This window comes from Diorhabda sublineata, chromosome X (genome assembly GCF_026230105.1).
Source record: "Diorhabda sublineata isolate icDioSubl1.1 chromosome X, icDioSubl1.1, whole genome shotgun sequence".
Lineage (NCBI taxonomy): Eukaryota > Metazoa > Arthropoda > Insecta > Coleoptera > Chrysomelidae > Diorhabda > Diorhabda sublineata.
In genome coordinates this window covers 20,436,615-20,450,458 of record NC_079485.1, presented here as the reverse complement: position 1 = coordinate 20,450,458, position 13,844 = coordinate 20,436,615, and the positions used below count along the sequence as shown (strand labels likewise).

The window sequence follows — 13,844 nt, the reverse complement described above, 5'->3', positions numbered from 1 at the left end:
TAATTCAACAAAACAGACGTGTTAACTATGGTCAACTAAGTGTACTTTTGAGTAATGCAGTGGGTAGGCGGGTTTCAAGATCCACATGTCACAGAGAGGCTCAAAAAAATTAGGATTTCGGACATACAAGGTGAATTTTGTAACACCTTAGTTTAATGCATATTTTTCTAAATTTAAATTTTCTTTACATAGGCCAAGGAAAAGCCATACAGTGGAGCTGTATACATTGGAGTGACGATCGAAGTAGAGTTATTCGACAAAAAAATTAAGCTTTTCATCCAGATTGTTTGAAGCGGAAAGCAAAATTTCCGGCATCTGTGATGGTGTGGGGCTCTATATCTGCAAGAGGAGTGGGAAAACTGCATTTCATAAACGGAATTGTTAATACTGAAAAGTACCTGGATATTTTAGAAGAATCATTGTTACCAACAAGAGAAGTAACTTTAACCGCTGGGAAAGCCTTTATTTTTCAGCAAAATGGAGCAGCATGCCATAAATTAAAAAAGGCCTTAAAATGGTTCTCAGACAACAATATTCCACTTTTAGAGTGGGTTTCAAGTAGTCCAAGATTTATCACCAATGGAAACACTTTGGCGTGAAATGAAAAAGCAGTTGCGTGCAAATCCAGCTAGAACTGTCATGGAATTAAAAGAAAGACTACAAGAAATTTAGGATGATTTTACTCCCGAATACTGCCAAAATTTAATAAACACGATGCCTCAAAGAATTACGGCTGTTATTAAAACTTATAACTCCTGTAAAAGTATCTAAAATGTTTATAGAAAATATAAAGTGCTCAAAATGAAACAATTTGCCGGTTTTTAATAGTTGAAAAAGCAATGATTAGTAATTTTTCTCAATTGGGCCAACTCAAATGGGACGGGGCTCGTACAACAACTTTAGCATAGACAATTTTATAAATTTAGACGGATATATTCGTGGATTAGAGAAAAATACAAAATACAATAAAATCAAGAGATGCATAACAATATTTGAAAGATAAAATGTACTTACCTACATATTAATAAAAGCAATCGTCAAGGAGCGGACGTCGGTCCACCATATAAATACTAAATAAATCCTAAATAATACTAATTTAGTTAGTAAGTTTTTTTTCCAATAATGATTCTTTCGTCACTCTTTTTTATTAGTAATAATAATTTTTAGATAAAAAATAAATGTGTTTTTTAATATCTTAACTAGTGGGACTTCTATTTCCCTGGAATTACCAATTTTTATATTGATTAGAATTGAACGTCATTTGGAAAATAACTAACCTAACCGTTAAGTGGAAAATTATTATTGATATTTAAAAAATAATAATTGTTGCTTGCAGGATCGAAATGATAATTGTAGAATGAAAGGACAGATTATTTGGAAAATACTAGGAAACTAAGAGGGAAAAAGAGGAGAAACAACAAATAACACAAACTATAGTCTACAAGATTAAAAAATGGGGCAAAATAGAAACAAAACCTAATTAACTGAATATTAGCGGTAGTAACGGAACATATTATAGAAAAAGTTGATAAATCAACAAAAACAGATTCTGTTGCCTTGTAATACAGAAAATGAAAGAAATCGAAAAAAGGATATAATTAGAGCATTTAGTCTAAGAAAACAAAATCAAAATATATGAAAAATACAGGTTTAATCAGCAACAACTTGAATCATTATTTCTTTTCAATACTATCTTGAAATAATAAAACGTTATATACTGTTCAGCAATATATTCAAACAATTTTGCAATAATTCATTGCATCACTACGTTTTTCTAGGTTTTTCAGTGGTAGAATGAAGTGGTTCAACAAATGACCAGTCGCCACCCACTAATATTTCGTAGTTACCACATTGGGTATTTGTGCATATCAAAAATTAGTTTTTGGGTGAAAATTGCAGAATTGAAGAGATTATTGGAAGTGATTTTGAATAATGCATTAGTTAACTTCAAGGTTTTTGTTGTTCTTACTAACTTCCATGATAAATTACACTTTGTTTTACATTGGTTCGATTTACACCAATTCACACTCCGAAAAATCATATTTGTTGTTTCATTAAAGGCGATAATATCAATTAAGAAACCAAACATGGTTCAAGAAAATATTTAGTTTGCAGATATTTCAATTTATCTCATCCATTGTGACAACAATTTGAAAAATATCGGCAAACAATAGCTGTAAGTGTATAGTATGTTACTGCCCTGAGCAAAAATATAGAAAAACTGTAACGGACATTGGCATTGTGTGTTTATGATGCAAATCAAAGAAAGATTTTCTCATTTCAATTTAATGATGAAACTTTTTTGTTAATCATTAGGTGGTTTCCGGTCTTCATATCTCGAAACAAAAGGGATGAACACTGATGTAGCAGCAGCGGCAACTTAACCTGAAAATTTTAAAATATTGCACAAAAAAGCTACAGTCGTAAATCTCATATTTAATTTAGATGAAATCCGGGATATTAAAAGTCTTAAAAAAGCTACCCGCCTATTTTTCAGAACAGCTTCACTAAGGAGGTTCTAATAGCCAGTATAAAAATAATTTTGCGCTACTGTGCTTGAATTTTATGACACAAATAAAATTCTAAAGAAAGCAAATCTAGTATAATACATCACCCCTGAACCTTAAATCTGAGCACCTACCGAAAGGACTTAATGTTAATATAATTTATATCCCATAACACAACTCCCACATTTCATCCCATGGACAAGGAGGTAATTTCTACCTTAAAATCCTATCACTTGCGTATAGAATTGAAGAAATTATTAAGGCAATAAACCCCAAATCTTGTCTAAATTTATAGAATTTCCAAGTAACCAAACTGTTAAACATACATGATACATACACTCTCTAATGAGGAACATGATAGGGAAAACTTTAAAAGCGACTGATCTTACTGTTATCTTTCCCTCTATAGACAAGAAAGACATATAAGCTCTGTAAGATGATTAGGATCTTAATCGAATCACAAATATTAAAAGAGGCTTCATCAGTACTACCTTATGGTATGATTTTGAAGCAACTATCCAAGTAATGAATTTAAGTGCTTTTACAAAGTATGCGAATTTAATTTCGTACTGACGACCTGGTTAAATAGTATTATTTATTTTACATTTATTATATTAAGAAAATATATATTTTGTAAAATGATTCATTATTTATAACATTATAATTTATTAGATTAAATAATACTCGTATATTATCTGTTCTAACCTTTCCGGAATCTTTGAACATATTTAAATTGTGATGAAAAATAAATTCGTCAGTCTAGAGGTCACACAACAATCGAATAATCTCTCACAAAAGTGCTACCAAATTATGTGCTAGTTACCATCATATGTTTACTATGAAGGTAATGCTATGAATTATGAATCTGTCTATTCTTAGAAATATCATATATTGTTCAAAATGATTAGAGTATTAATAAAAAAACTGTTTTAAAAACCTACGAAGCAACATAAAAAAAACATTGGGAAACATAAGGATTGGAGAAAGCTTCAAGGTGATGAAATTGAGAAATATTTATATTAGAGAGTGGCATATAAATCACTCAATAAAGGTTCATAACAATTGTCAAATGCAGTAGACTAACTAAATTTTCATATAAGCTTTGTCATAGATATAATGCAGAAAGGAAATAGGTATAATTTTTGGATGAAATTAAATTATTTAGCCTTTTATACCCTTTGTAATATGAGTAACCTAATACTGTGATGAAGGAGATACATTATCTTCTAATTAACTGAAAAATGATGGAAAAATAAATATTATTTCTCTATCATCACAGTAAATAAATTTAAAATTTATATATGTCATCTTCAAAAGTCATATAATTTGTTGAACACAACAATATTATCTGGTATATTAATCCAATTTCAAAAGACAGACATTCTTTGCAAACTGTATCATTTTCTTTTGTTTGCAGAACTGTGATACCATAAATGACAACAATGTTACTTAGGGTTGTTAGTTGCGTGATAATGGTTGGTTGGTTCTAGGTGTACAATCAAATTTAGAATGTACCCGAGTTCTGAGATATTTGCAGTTACCTGCTAGCTATTTAACATGATTTCTGTAAAGATTGGTGATGATATTCATTTCTAGTTACCCTTCATAAAATAAATAAATATAGTTTTGTTCTTTAATTATAACTCTTGCGAAACAGATGAAGCAAATTTTTTATTATTTTCAGGTATTTCACGTATGTGCTTTAACAGATGATGGACTCATTATGAAGAGCTTCCTGTGTCCGGAATCAACTTTGTTCGACCAAACAATACTAAAATGTAATTGGTGGTTTTACGTGGACTGTAAAAACTCCAAAAAATTGTATGATTCTAATATTCCTATATCTAAAAGCTACCAACTAATGAAAGCCTTGACGTTTTTCTCAACATACAACAATGTTAACAGAAATAGTTCAAAAACAAATGATAAAGACTGATAGAGATTAATAGTAGAATTTAGATTTTAACCAATAAAACAAGGAGATATGGTATGTCAATTCTGGACTATGTAATTTTACTGGCAATTTTATATAATACGCAAATTACTCTAAAACTTACATGTGCCAAAAATATATTATCAATTCAAATTTTCTCGTAAACAAATGTTAGTGTTAGATGCAAATCAAATCTTCTTGTTGGAAGCTCAATTTTCACATTCTAAGTCTTCGTTATATTTTATAAGTAGTTAATTTTAAGTAGGTGATTTGACTTTTTATACGTGAATAATTTGACTATTTATTTTTTTTTTATCAATTAGCATGTGGATTAGGTATAGATAAGTCACAAAAATAATACTTCCATTAAAAATAAAAAAAAATCAAATTTTTCTTTGTCACTTGATCCATGTATTACATCGGGTCTTTCAAAACGTTCGCAAGCGAATTATATCACTGAATTAAGCGAAAAAAATCGATCAAAAATCGCCAAACAATCACATGTCTATAACGCAAAGTTCAAAAATGCGGCAGCAGCTAAATACTTTTATAGCTCTCTCGACCACTCGATAGGTTTCACAAGCTTTGATTGGCTAAACCTTATTGTTAATTTGCGATTAATCTATGCGTTATAGACATGTGATTGTTTTGTGATTTTTAATCGATTTTTTTCGCTCAATGCACTGATATAACTCGCATGCAAACGTTTTAAAAGACCCTGTATATAGATTTGCACGATTTAATGAGCCGTAGTTTGAATACAATAAACTGTAAGTTTAGTATTCGAAAACAAATGTTTAGTGTACAGTAAAAAAACTGTAGGATTTTTATAGGGCTATCACCAATAAATAACATTTGTCGACATTATATGAATCTACTGACCGAAATTTTGAAAATATTATATTTGTATTGGATTATATAAACATGGTGTTCCTATAATAGGATATGGATAGTGGTTGGGTTGTAATATTTTATATTGTAAATAATTTTTTAACAATTATTCTGTTTGTCAAATATCTATACATGTTACAAATAAAATATCTACAAATAAAATATGTGGTGTTTACAATATTCTTAATTTTCACAAACCATTAGCAAGTGAATTTATACCATTAAAACTTTTTTGGGAAGTGTTTTTACTGGCTGATTGGAGTTTTTCACTTTTCATCCTTTATTAATGAAGTATTACCTAGATCCGTTCATACTTCTGACGAATTCCGGAAGTACTATATTATAAGAAAAGAGCAAGAAGACTGTTACTATTATTCCATTCAACATATTAACTAATATAAGGACTTTTCGGAAACTATGATTGGGTTAACCCGATGATCTGAATGTTCGGAAACTAACGCGGGTCACGTCCATTGTTGTTAGGAAACTGATTGAGGTAATCGGGTCGTAATCATACGTTCTGATCCTTTCTTCCCTGATAGACCGGTGGGTTAATGACATCAGCTGAAGGTTTGTTTCATTTCTCAATGGTTTTTTGAACTTAAAAAGTTATTTATACCCCTTAAATGGCTTAAATAAATACAATGGAAGATGGAATCTCGTTCTGAGTTAGGATCCTCAATCCGCTGATAGGTGATCTACCTGAACTATGGTTATAAGTACCGAAAAGTCCTAAGGAAGGTTCATTTCCCTATTTTAAAAACACAAATCATCTCAACCGATGACCGTTCCCACAGAAAGCCATCACCTGCTGTTTCCACGGAGTCACAGTGCGAAGACTTCAGCATTTTTCATTTATATAAAAGTATTTTCTCATACATTTTAAGTCAGTCAATTATAATAAATTCTAGTTAGTTTTAATTGTGAAAAAGTATATAATTACTAGCTGACCCGGCAAACGTTGTTTTGCCATATAAATGATTTCTAGGGAATTTCTAGTATAGAAAAAAAAATAACTAACTTATTGTAAGTGTATAAGGATGTGGTATATAAGTGAAAGAGGCATGGAGCGCTGTAAGCGATGAGCGAATATAAAAATAACAAAACGTTTTTTTATTTTATTTATTATAATTTATTCCTTAAAATTATATATATATCATCAATTAATTACGACAGTAATACAAACAATATCAATCTCTTAATGCTATAGCGTGAATAATATTTTTTGTTAGCCCATCTTTAGCTAACACAAACAAACTGGATGGTTTACCCACTCGAGAGCATGCCGAGTGAAACACATGGTGTGCTCAAATCTAAGCCACAAACAGACATCGTTTGGCCTTGGGACTTATTGATAGTCATTGCAAATGTCAATCTAATCGGAAACTAAATACATTTAAATTGAATTGGCACATCTGTAGGTATAATAGGAATTCGTGATATTAATATATTTCACCTCGGAACTTGCCAACTGGCTTCGATAACGTTTTTCATTAATTTTTGAATGACTAATCGCGTACAATTGCACAGCCGTGGCAGGTTCAAATTACGAAGCAAAACAATCGGGAGATCCAACCATCAATTGTAAATTATGGGGTAGCATGTCTGGCAAATCCAGTGAGATCAAAAACTCTGTTGGAAAATTTACAGCTTCGCTGGTATCGCAAACTGTATCAATAGATTTGTATAATACCAAGTTCTCTGGCAACAACTGTTGTATCTTCAGATTTAAATCGTCGACGTCCACATTTTTTGCAGCTAAAATTGCTCTTTTTGCAAGCCATTTATGATGTGTATACTGTGTGTGTACATCGGGAAATATTTGTTCAATGAGAACATCTTGCGAATCAATTATTGTGAGAAATCGGTCGGTAATTTTACGCATCCAGTTTCATCTATAGTAACTGTTCTATCACCGAAATCCAAGAGTTGTTTTGAAAATGTTTCAGCGGATGGATCTTGAAGCATTTGAACGCGCATATTTACTTTCATCTGTATTTTTTCAAAATTACACCGCAATGGCGATGATTTTAAGCAAACATTGATCTCATCAGCGTCTGTTGAACGTGGAATGACGGGAAGTGCTTATCTGAAATCACCTGAAAGGACTAACAGAGTGCCGCCAAATAGTTTGTCGTTGTTTTTAATACCTTTCAAAGTCCTGTTCAACGCCTCTAATGTTTGCATACTACGCTTGATGCATGAACAGTAATAATGGCCGAAAACTGTGGAGGGAGTGAGAAAAGGCTTATTGTGTGAGAGAAACAGGAGACCGATTTCGGTCTCATCCCTACTCCGTGCTGTTAACTGGGAAGTGACACCGGTATAGTCTGGCAAATGAGTGTTGATCCAGAAAAAGCGCGGAAAATTTGAAAATTCTAGCACTGGTAACACTAATTATAGCAGGAATAAACTGTCTCGATACTAATGTTACCATGTAATAAGTTTCAATTAAATGTTAGGCTGTTGAGCCTAACATTTGATTGAAACCAGTGACAATTGATCAGTTATCGAGCGGGATGAAAAATGATTAAATTACTAAAATGACTATTAAAAAATAGGGGTTGGTAATAAAAGGGTGAACATTTAGGGTTGTATGTATTTTTTAATGGCGCCTTATAAAGAAATTAAAAATTAAAATTTTGTCCAAAAAAAATAAAAATAAAATGTTAGATAGTCGCCGATTCTCAGACCTACTGAATATGCATATAAAATTTGATAAAAATCGGCAAGCAGTTTCGGAGGAGTATGGTAACTAACATTGTAACATGAGAATTTTATATATAAGAAGATGTAAAATGAAGTTTTTAAAAAATATATTTCAAGTTATAAATTTGAAATCGGGATTCGTACGTACGAACGCGTCGATTTTCATTTTAACGATTGACTGAATATTGAATCTACGGACTTAGTTATTTTGTACTAGTGAAAGTTTAGAGCGGTTCCTAGAGCATCAAGAAACCCAGTGTATCAAGCAACGAAACGACTCCAAGTGCAAAAAAATCCAGAAAGCTGGAACCGAAATTAGTTCAATATCGCAGATAATATTTCTTCAATTATTAATATAAGTACAATAAATTTTATGTCCGATGTTGACAATTTAACATATTTTAAAATTGAGATCTTCAATTGACTCACAAATTTTAAATCAAAGTTTAATAAGTAGAGCTAGTAATAACTTAATAATAGCCGAATTCAGACCAGAATATTTAAAATGTGTGCGAGATTTGGCAACCCAAACGACCTAAAGAGATATTTAAGTGTATGTAAATTATTTTATAGATAGACATACCAAATTATCTCCAAAATATTTATTTACTAAATTTCTTGATATCCAAATTAAGTGGAAATAAAAAATTAGTCGTAACTCTACAAAATGTATCTACTTGGAATGAGGATGTATTATCTAGAAATTTCGCATATCGGATGGACAAAACTTATCTTAACAGGTATTTAGTAATGATAAGACAACAAGCAAATGAAAAACCACAGCAATTCTTTGATAGATATTGAATTTTCTCAGCCTTTTGTGTAGCTATATCTACACGTTCATGTAATTGAAAATGAATAGAAAATCTTGGATAAAATTCATATAATAATGTAACTTTAACAACATTTTTGTCAGGATTACAAGAACCGATAGATATATGAAACCAAATAATTATTATTTCCAGAATTATACTCATAAAACAAATATTAGGCAACCACAATACTCTGATAAACGCAATTTTAATAATAAAAAAATCCAGTTTCAATTTAATGCTCATCACCTAATAATTTCTTTAGAAAACAAAGACCATTTCCATCTCAACCTACACCTATTTGTCCTATTATATCAAAACAACCCCATCGAATTTCAAGTTTTCAAACCTTTTCCAAACAAAATTAAATATGAAATACGAACCTCTGACGAGATGCCTGTTAACGTTAAGACCTATCGATGTTTACAAAAACAAAGTAGACAAACAAATTCAAAAAGTTCTAGACAACAAAATTATCTAACAGATCCCAAGTGCTTGAAATGCGCCCATATAGAAAAATTTCGTGTAGTAATCGACTATAGACGCCTTAACGAAAAAACGATTGACGACAAATACCCTCTACATAATATAACGGACTTATTAGACAAGTTATGGAGATGCCAATATTTTACAACTTTGGATCTAGCCTCAGGATTCCATCAACTCGAGATGGCAGAAACAGGCAGAGACAACAGCTTTTAGCACCGAATTCGGACACTGGTAATACCTTATCTTCATTGATGATATAATCGTTTTCTCCACTCCACTGCAAGCACCTTTAGAGAGAATAAAAGGTGTATTTGATTGACTCATGGATTCCTCTTTCAAAATCCAGTCGGATAAATCGGAATTTCTGAAAAAAACTTGCTTATCTTGGGAATGTAGTCACCCCTGATGGAGTAAAATGCAGATAAAATAAAAGCCATTAGAGATTATCCTACACCCAAGACCACAAAACAGATAAGACTGCTAGGATACTATGAACGCTTCATAAAAAAATTTGCTCACTTGACGAAACCATTGACAAAATGCCTAAAAATAGGCGCAAATATCCAACCCAATGCCGAATTCCTATCAGGCTTCGAGACGTGAAAAAACATCCTGACCAACGATCCCATTCTCCAATATCCCGACTTCACAAAACTATTCAACCTGATCACAGACTCCAGTATCGTAGCCCTCGTAGCAGTACTTCCTCAAGGGCCTATCTGAAAAGATCTTCCAATCGCTTACGCATCACGGACACTTAACGATTCTGAACGTAATTATGATACCACGGAAAAACAACTCTTGGCCATTGTTTGGTATTTCCGACCTTATTTATATGGTAGAAAATTTACCATTGTTTGCCATCACAAACCACTCCAATGGCTCTTTTCTCTAAATGACCCAAACTCCAAACTCATTAAATGGCGAATCAAATTAGACGAATTCTACTACAAATTTGTATACAAACATGGAAAATTCAATACTGATGCATTATCTAGAATAGAAATTAATACTAATAAAACAAATGAAATTCTTAATCAATTTAAATATCGATGATGTGCCATTTCCTTCCCAATCACAACGTAACAATCACGGGCCGGTTTTATGGGCAACATAACAGAAAATTCAAAAATACGTCTGAAGGTTTGACGAATCCTCTATCCACATTCTCTCAAAGTGGGAGATACTACAGAACTCCAGAGTTCTGCATCTGACAGTGTATGTAATAGAAGACGAATATCTCTTGCAGCTACAGCCATCCCATATTCTGAACTTTCTAAGAGGGGTGGGATTAATTAGCTGTAAACACAATAGATACTTTGGGTCGCGGTGTATATGATACTCTAATATAGTTATACGTACATACATGTATTAATCTATATGTTTATTTTATCACGTTTTTTTGTTTCGTTTCTAAATCCCAATTCTCCCCATAATTAAAAACGAAGGGATACAACATATTTAAGGCCAACGATCGTGATCGTTTTGGTTGATGCAACTACATTAAATTGTTTCTAAACATAACTGGACGACATATTTGAATTTGAAATTGGATCGGAAATAGGCCGCCAAAAGCAGAATAGAAACTTTTGTTTCTAAGTACGTTGAATCCTGCAAATGAACCAACCTAGATATGGCCCTGAAACGAGAACTCGAGTTGGCTACCCAAAGAATGTGGTTGATCTATGGTCTTAGTACACCCTCCCCAACAATCAGCACAGAATTCCGACGACGAAACAACTCAAAACGAAAACCCTTACCTATACGTCCTATACTATATGCGGGCCACAGACCACTTACCCCTAGACACTCCAAGACAAAACAATAAAATGAGACTGATTTGATTCCCTCTACAGATCTGCATCAGAAATAATCAAATGCGGGATATTTGAAGAATTCATACATGTGCGAAATTAAAGAAAATGTGATTTGCACTAAATTAAGTATCTATATCCAATTAAAAAATTATGTGAATTCTCTACTACTTTTTCCAAAAAAAGTCACAATCGTACTTCCTGCACTTTTGACCTAACTTAACATATTTCCCTTCATAAAATTTGTAATTGCCAAAATAACGTCGAATATTTTGTTTTAATAAAAATTATTCATAGTAGTTATTCTAAATATATTTATGTCAGAATATTCTTAGTGCAACTCAAATGTTTCTAAAATTCGTACATCTGATTTAAATGACGCTATCACTTGAAGAATTGAAATATTAGTTTGAAATTAGGAGAAACTATAGCAGTGAATAATACAATTAAAATCTAGGGTTCATTTGGAATATATATAGGGATAAATAAAAGTACAACACTGCAGCTCATTAAGTTTATTAATAAACTATTATTTAAACATTAGGTGCATCTACATGTTTTTTTACATTTTGATTTTTCAATCGATTTTTATTAATTTTTAATGCCTACATCTTTACAAAACTGTTTCCCTATATATTTAGAATTACCACAGAGTATATTATTTATACTTTTACACCAATTGTGGATTATAGTTTTTATTGAAAAATTTTAATATTAAGTTTAATTGGTTATCGTGATATCATATAGCATAGGTTACAAATTTAAATAAAATTGAAATATTGTTCATTAGAAATTAATAAAAAAATCAGAAACATCACTCAAACTAATGTAAGTATGCTATTGTGCATGATCACCTCATGGATCATATTTAGTTACTCGGATACAAAAGGTTGGTTGTAAGTGTAATATTACTTCATATTGTTTCTTACAAACAAATTCAATTGATACATATTACTTATTTTACATCCTGGTTTTAAAGGTAACCACAAAAAGTAGGCGATTTTATATGTTGTACAAAATGAATCCAACCAAATGTCAAGCATAGCAAAGTTCTAAATTTTATATTATTGCATATATAGGTGCATTAGCATTTGCTTTATATCAAAAAACTTCAGAACAATGTGCATATTATCTCTAACTCAATTTAATTATATAATTGCAATAGCATTTTATAAAACTAATACATACATACGTTTATATGTGCTTGGTGTAGAAGAAACTAATATCTGTGATGGTTCCAATGTCAATGGTAAATTAGCTCATGTTCATAGTATACCACTGGATGTAGATGGTACATTGATATTGGCATTTTTTTGTTTTATCTGAAACGTGGTATTGATATATCTAGCTATTCACGAGCAACGAAATGAACTTACCATGCAAATACATCATAGGAATAGCATTTCAGTGTAGTCGATGAGACATCGCCGAAACATATATAAGTTCAAAATATCGATTACAAATTCTTTTCATATTATTCAGATTAGCATCGTTAATATATTCCAACCATTTGTTAAACCTTCCTTTATAGGGTTTGGAAATATGTGGTGAATTTTAGATATTTCAGTACATCCAGGGATTCAACATACATTGTAAAAACGCATTATGTTTTATCACTTTGGTTTGGCTGTAATTTAGAAACTATAATCTACAAACAAAATAACAATTAAAACCCAAAAATAATCAAAGCAATACACAATTTAATAATAATATAAACATGTTTTTTAACTCCGCCTGTGCATGGTTGCTGAGTGAATAGAGTAGCCTGGTGACTGCCACTACTAAGCCCAAGCCCGGGTAAAGGAGGAGGGTTGTCAGGTGTGGGCAGCAACCTGCCGGACGTAAAATGAAATTGGAATATGAATACCGTAAACAAATTGAACAAGAAACAAACATTGAGAAAAATTATAATACGAACTGCTTGTTGGAAAATAATGTCATGGAACACCAAAAATTGTGAAGTACTTTTAGAAATGGAACAACATAATATAGATAGATGTGCGTTATCAGGAACCAAGCTCAAAGGAAAAGGAAATATCAAAATACCGAACTATGTACTAATATACAGCGGTGTCACCAAGCATAAACGAGCAACAGCAGAAGTGGGAATAATCATAACCGAAAAATCTGTTACAAGACATACACTACGTAGACAAAAGAATCCTCAATGTATCACTGAATATAGGAACAGGAAATCTTAACCTTATAAGTGTAGATGCCCCGGACATTAGCAAAAGCAAAGACACGGACACATTCTACGAAAATCTTGAAAATGAGCTGAGAAACATACGGGTAAATGAAAAACTACTCATAATGGGTGACCTGAACGCAAGAATCGGGAACAATATATTCATTCATTCATCAACCATAGATGCCATCTTCACAATCAGAGAAGTAGTTGAAAAAGCTATAGAATATGGCTAGCCCACGTATATGTGCTTCATAGATCTCACCAAAGAACTCGACAGGGTAAGGCTAAACGACGTAATACGAAAACCATAATATACATCATAAGACATTAAAACTATAACACATCCACTCACATATCAGTTAACCAAAACCTGACACGGGAAATACAAGCACCAATGGGTATCCGACAGGGAGACTGTCAAACTGTTCAAGAGGATAAAAGCTAAAACCTCTAGCATGGAAGTATCCACCGAAAAAACTAAAATCCTTGTCATCTCTA

General features: G+C 31.9%; 1 protein-coding gene across 2 annotated transcripts in view; it reads left to right on the top strand.

Moving 5' to 3' along the window:
* Positions 1–5,492, top strand: part of LOC130450856 (uncharacterized) — a 74,048-nt gene extending 68,556 nt beyond the window's left edge. For both annotated transcript variants that reach the window (XM_056789522.1, XM_056789523.1), the window contains one exon: positions 4,192–5,492. In XM_056789522.1, the coding sequence (XP_056645500.1) occupies positions 4,192–4,443 (252 nt within the window). In that variant the 3' untranslated portion in view covers positions 4,444–5,492. The remainder of the gene's footprint in view (positions 1–4,191) is intronic.
* The last annotated feature ends 8,352 nt before the right edge of the window (positions 5,493–13,844 follow it).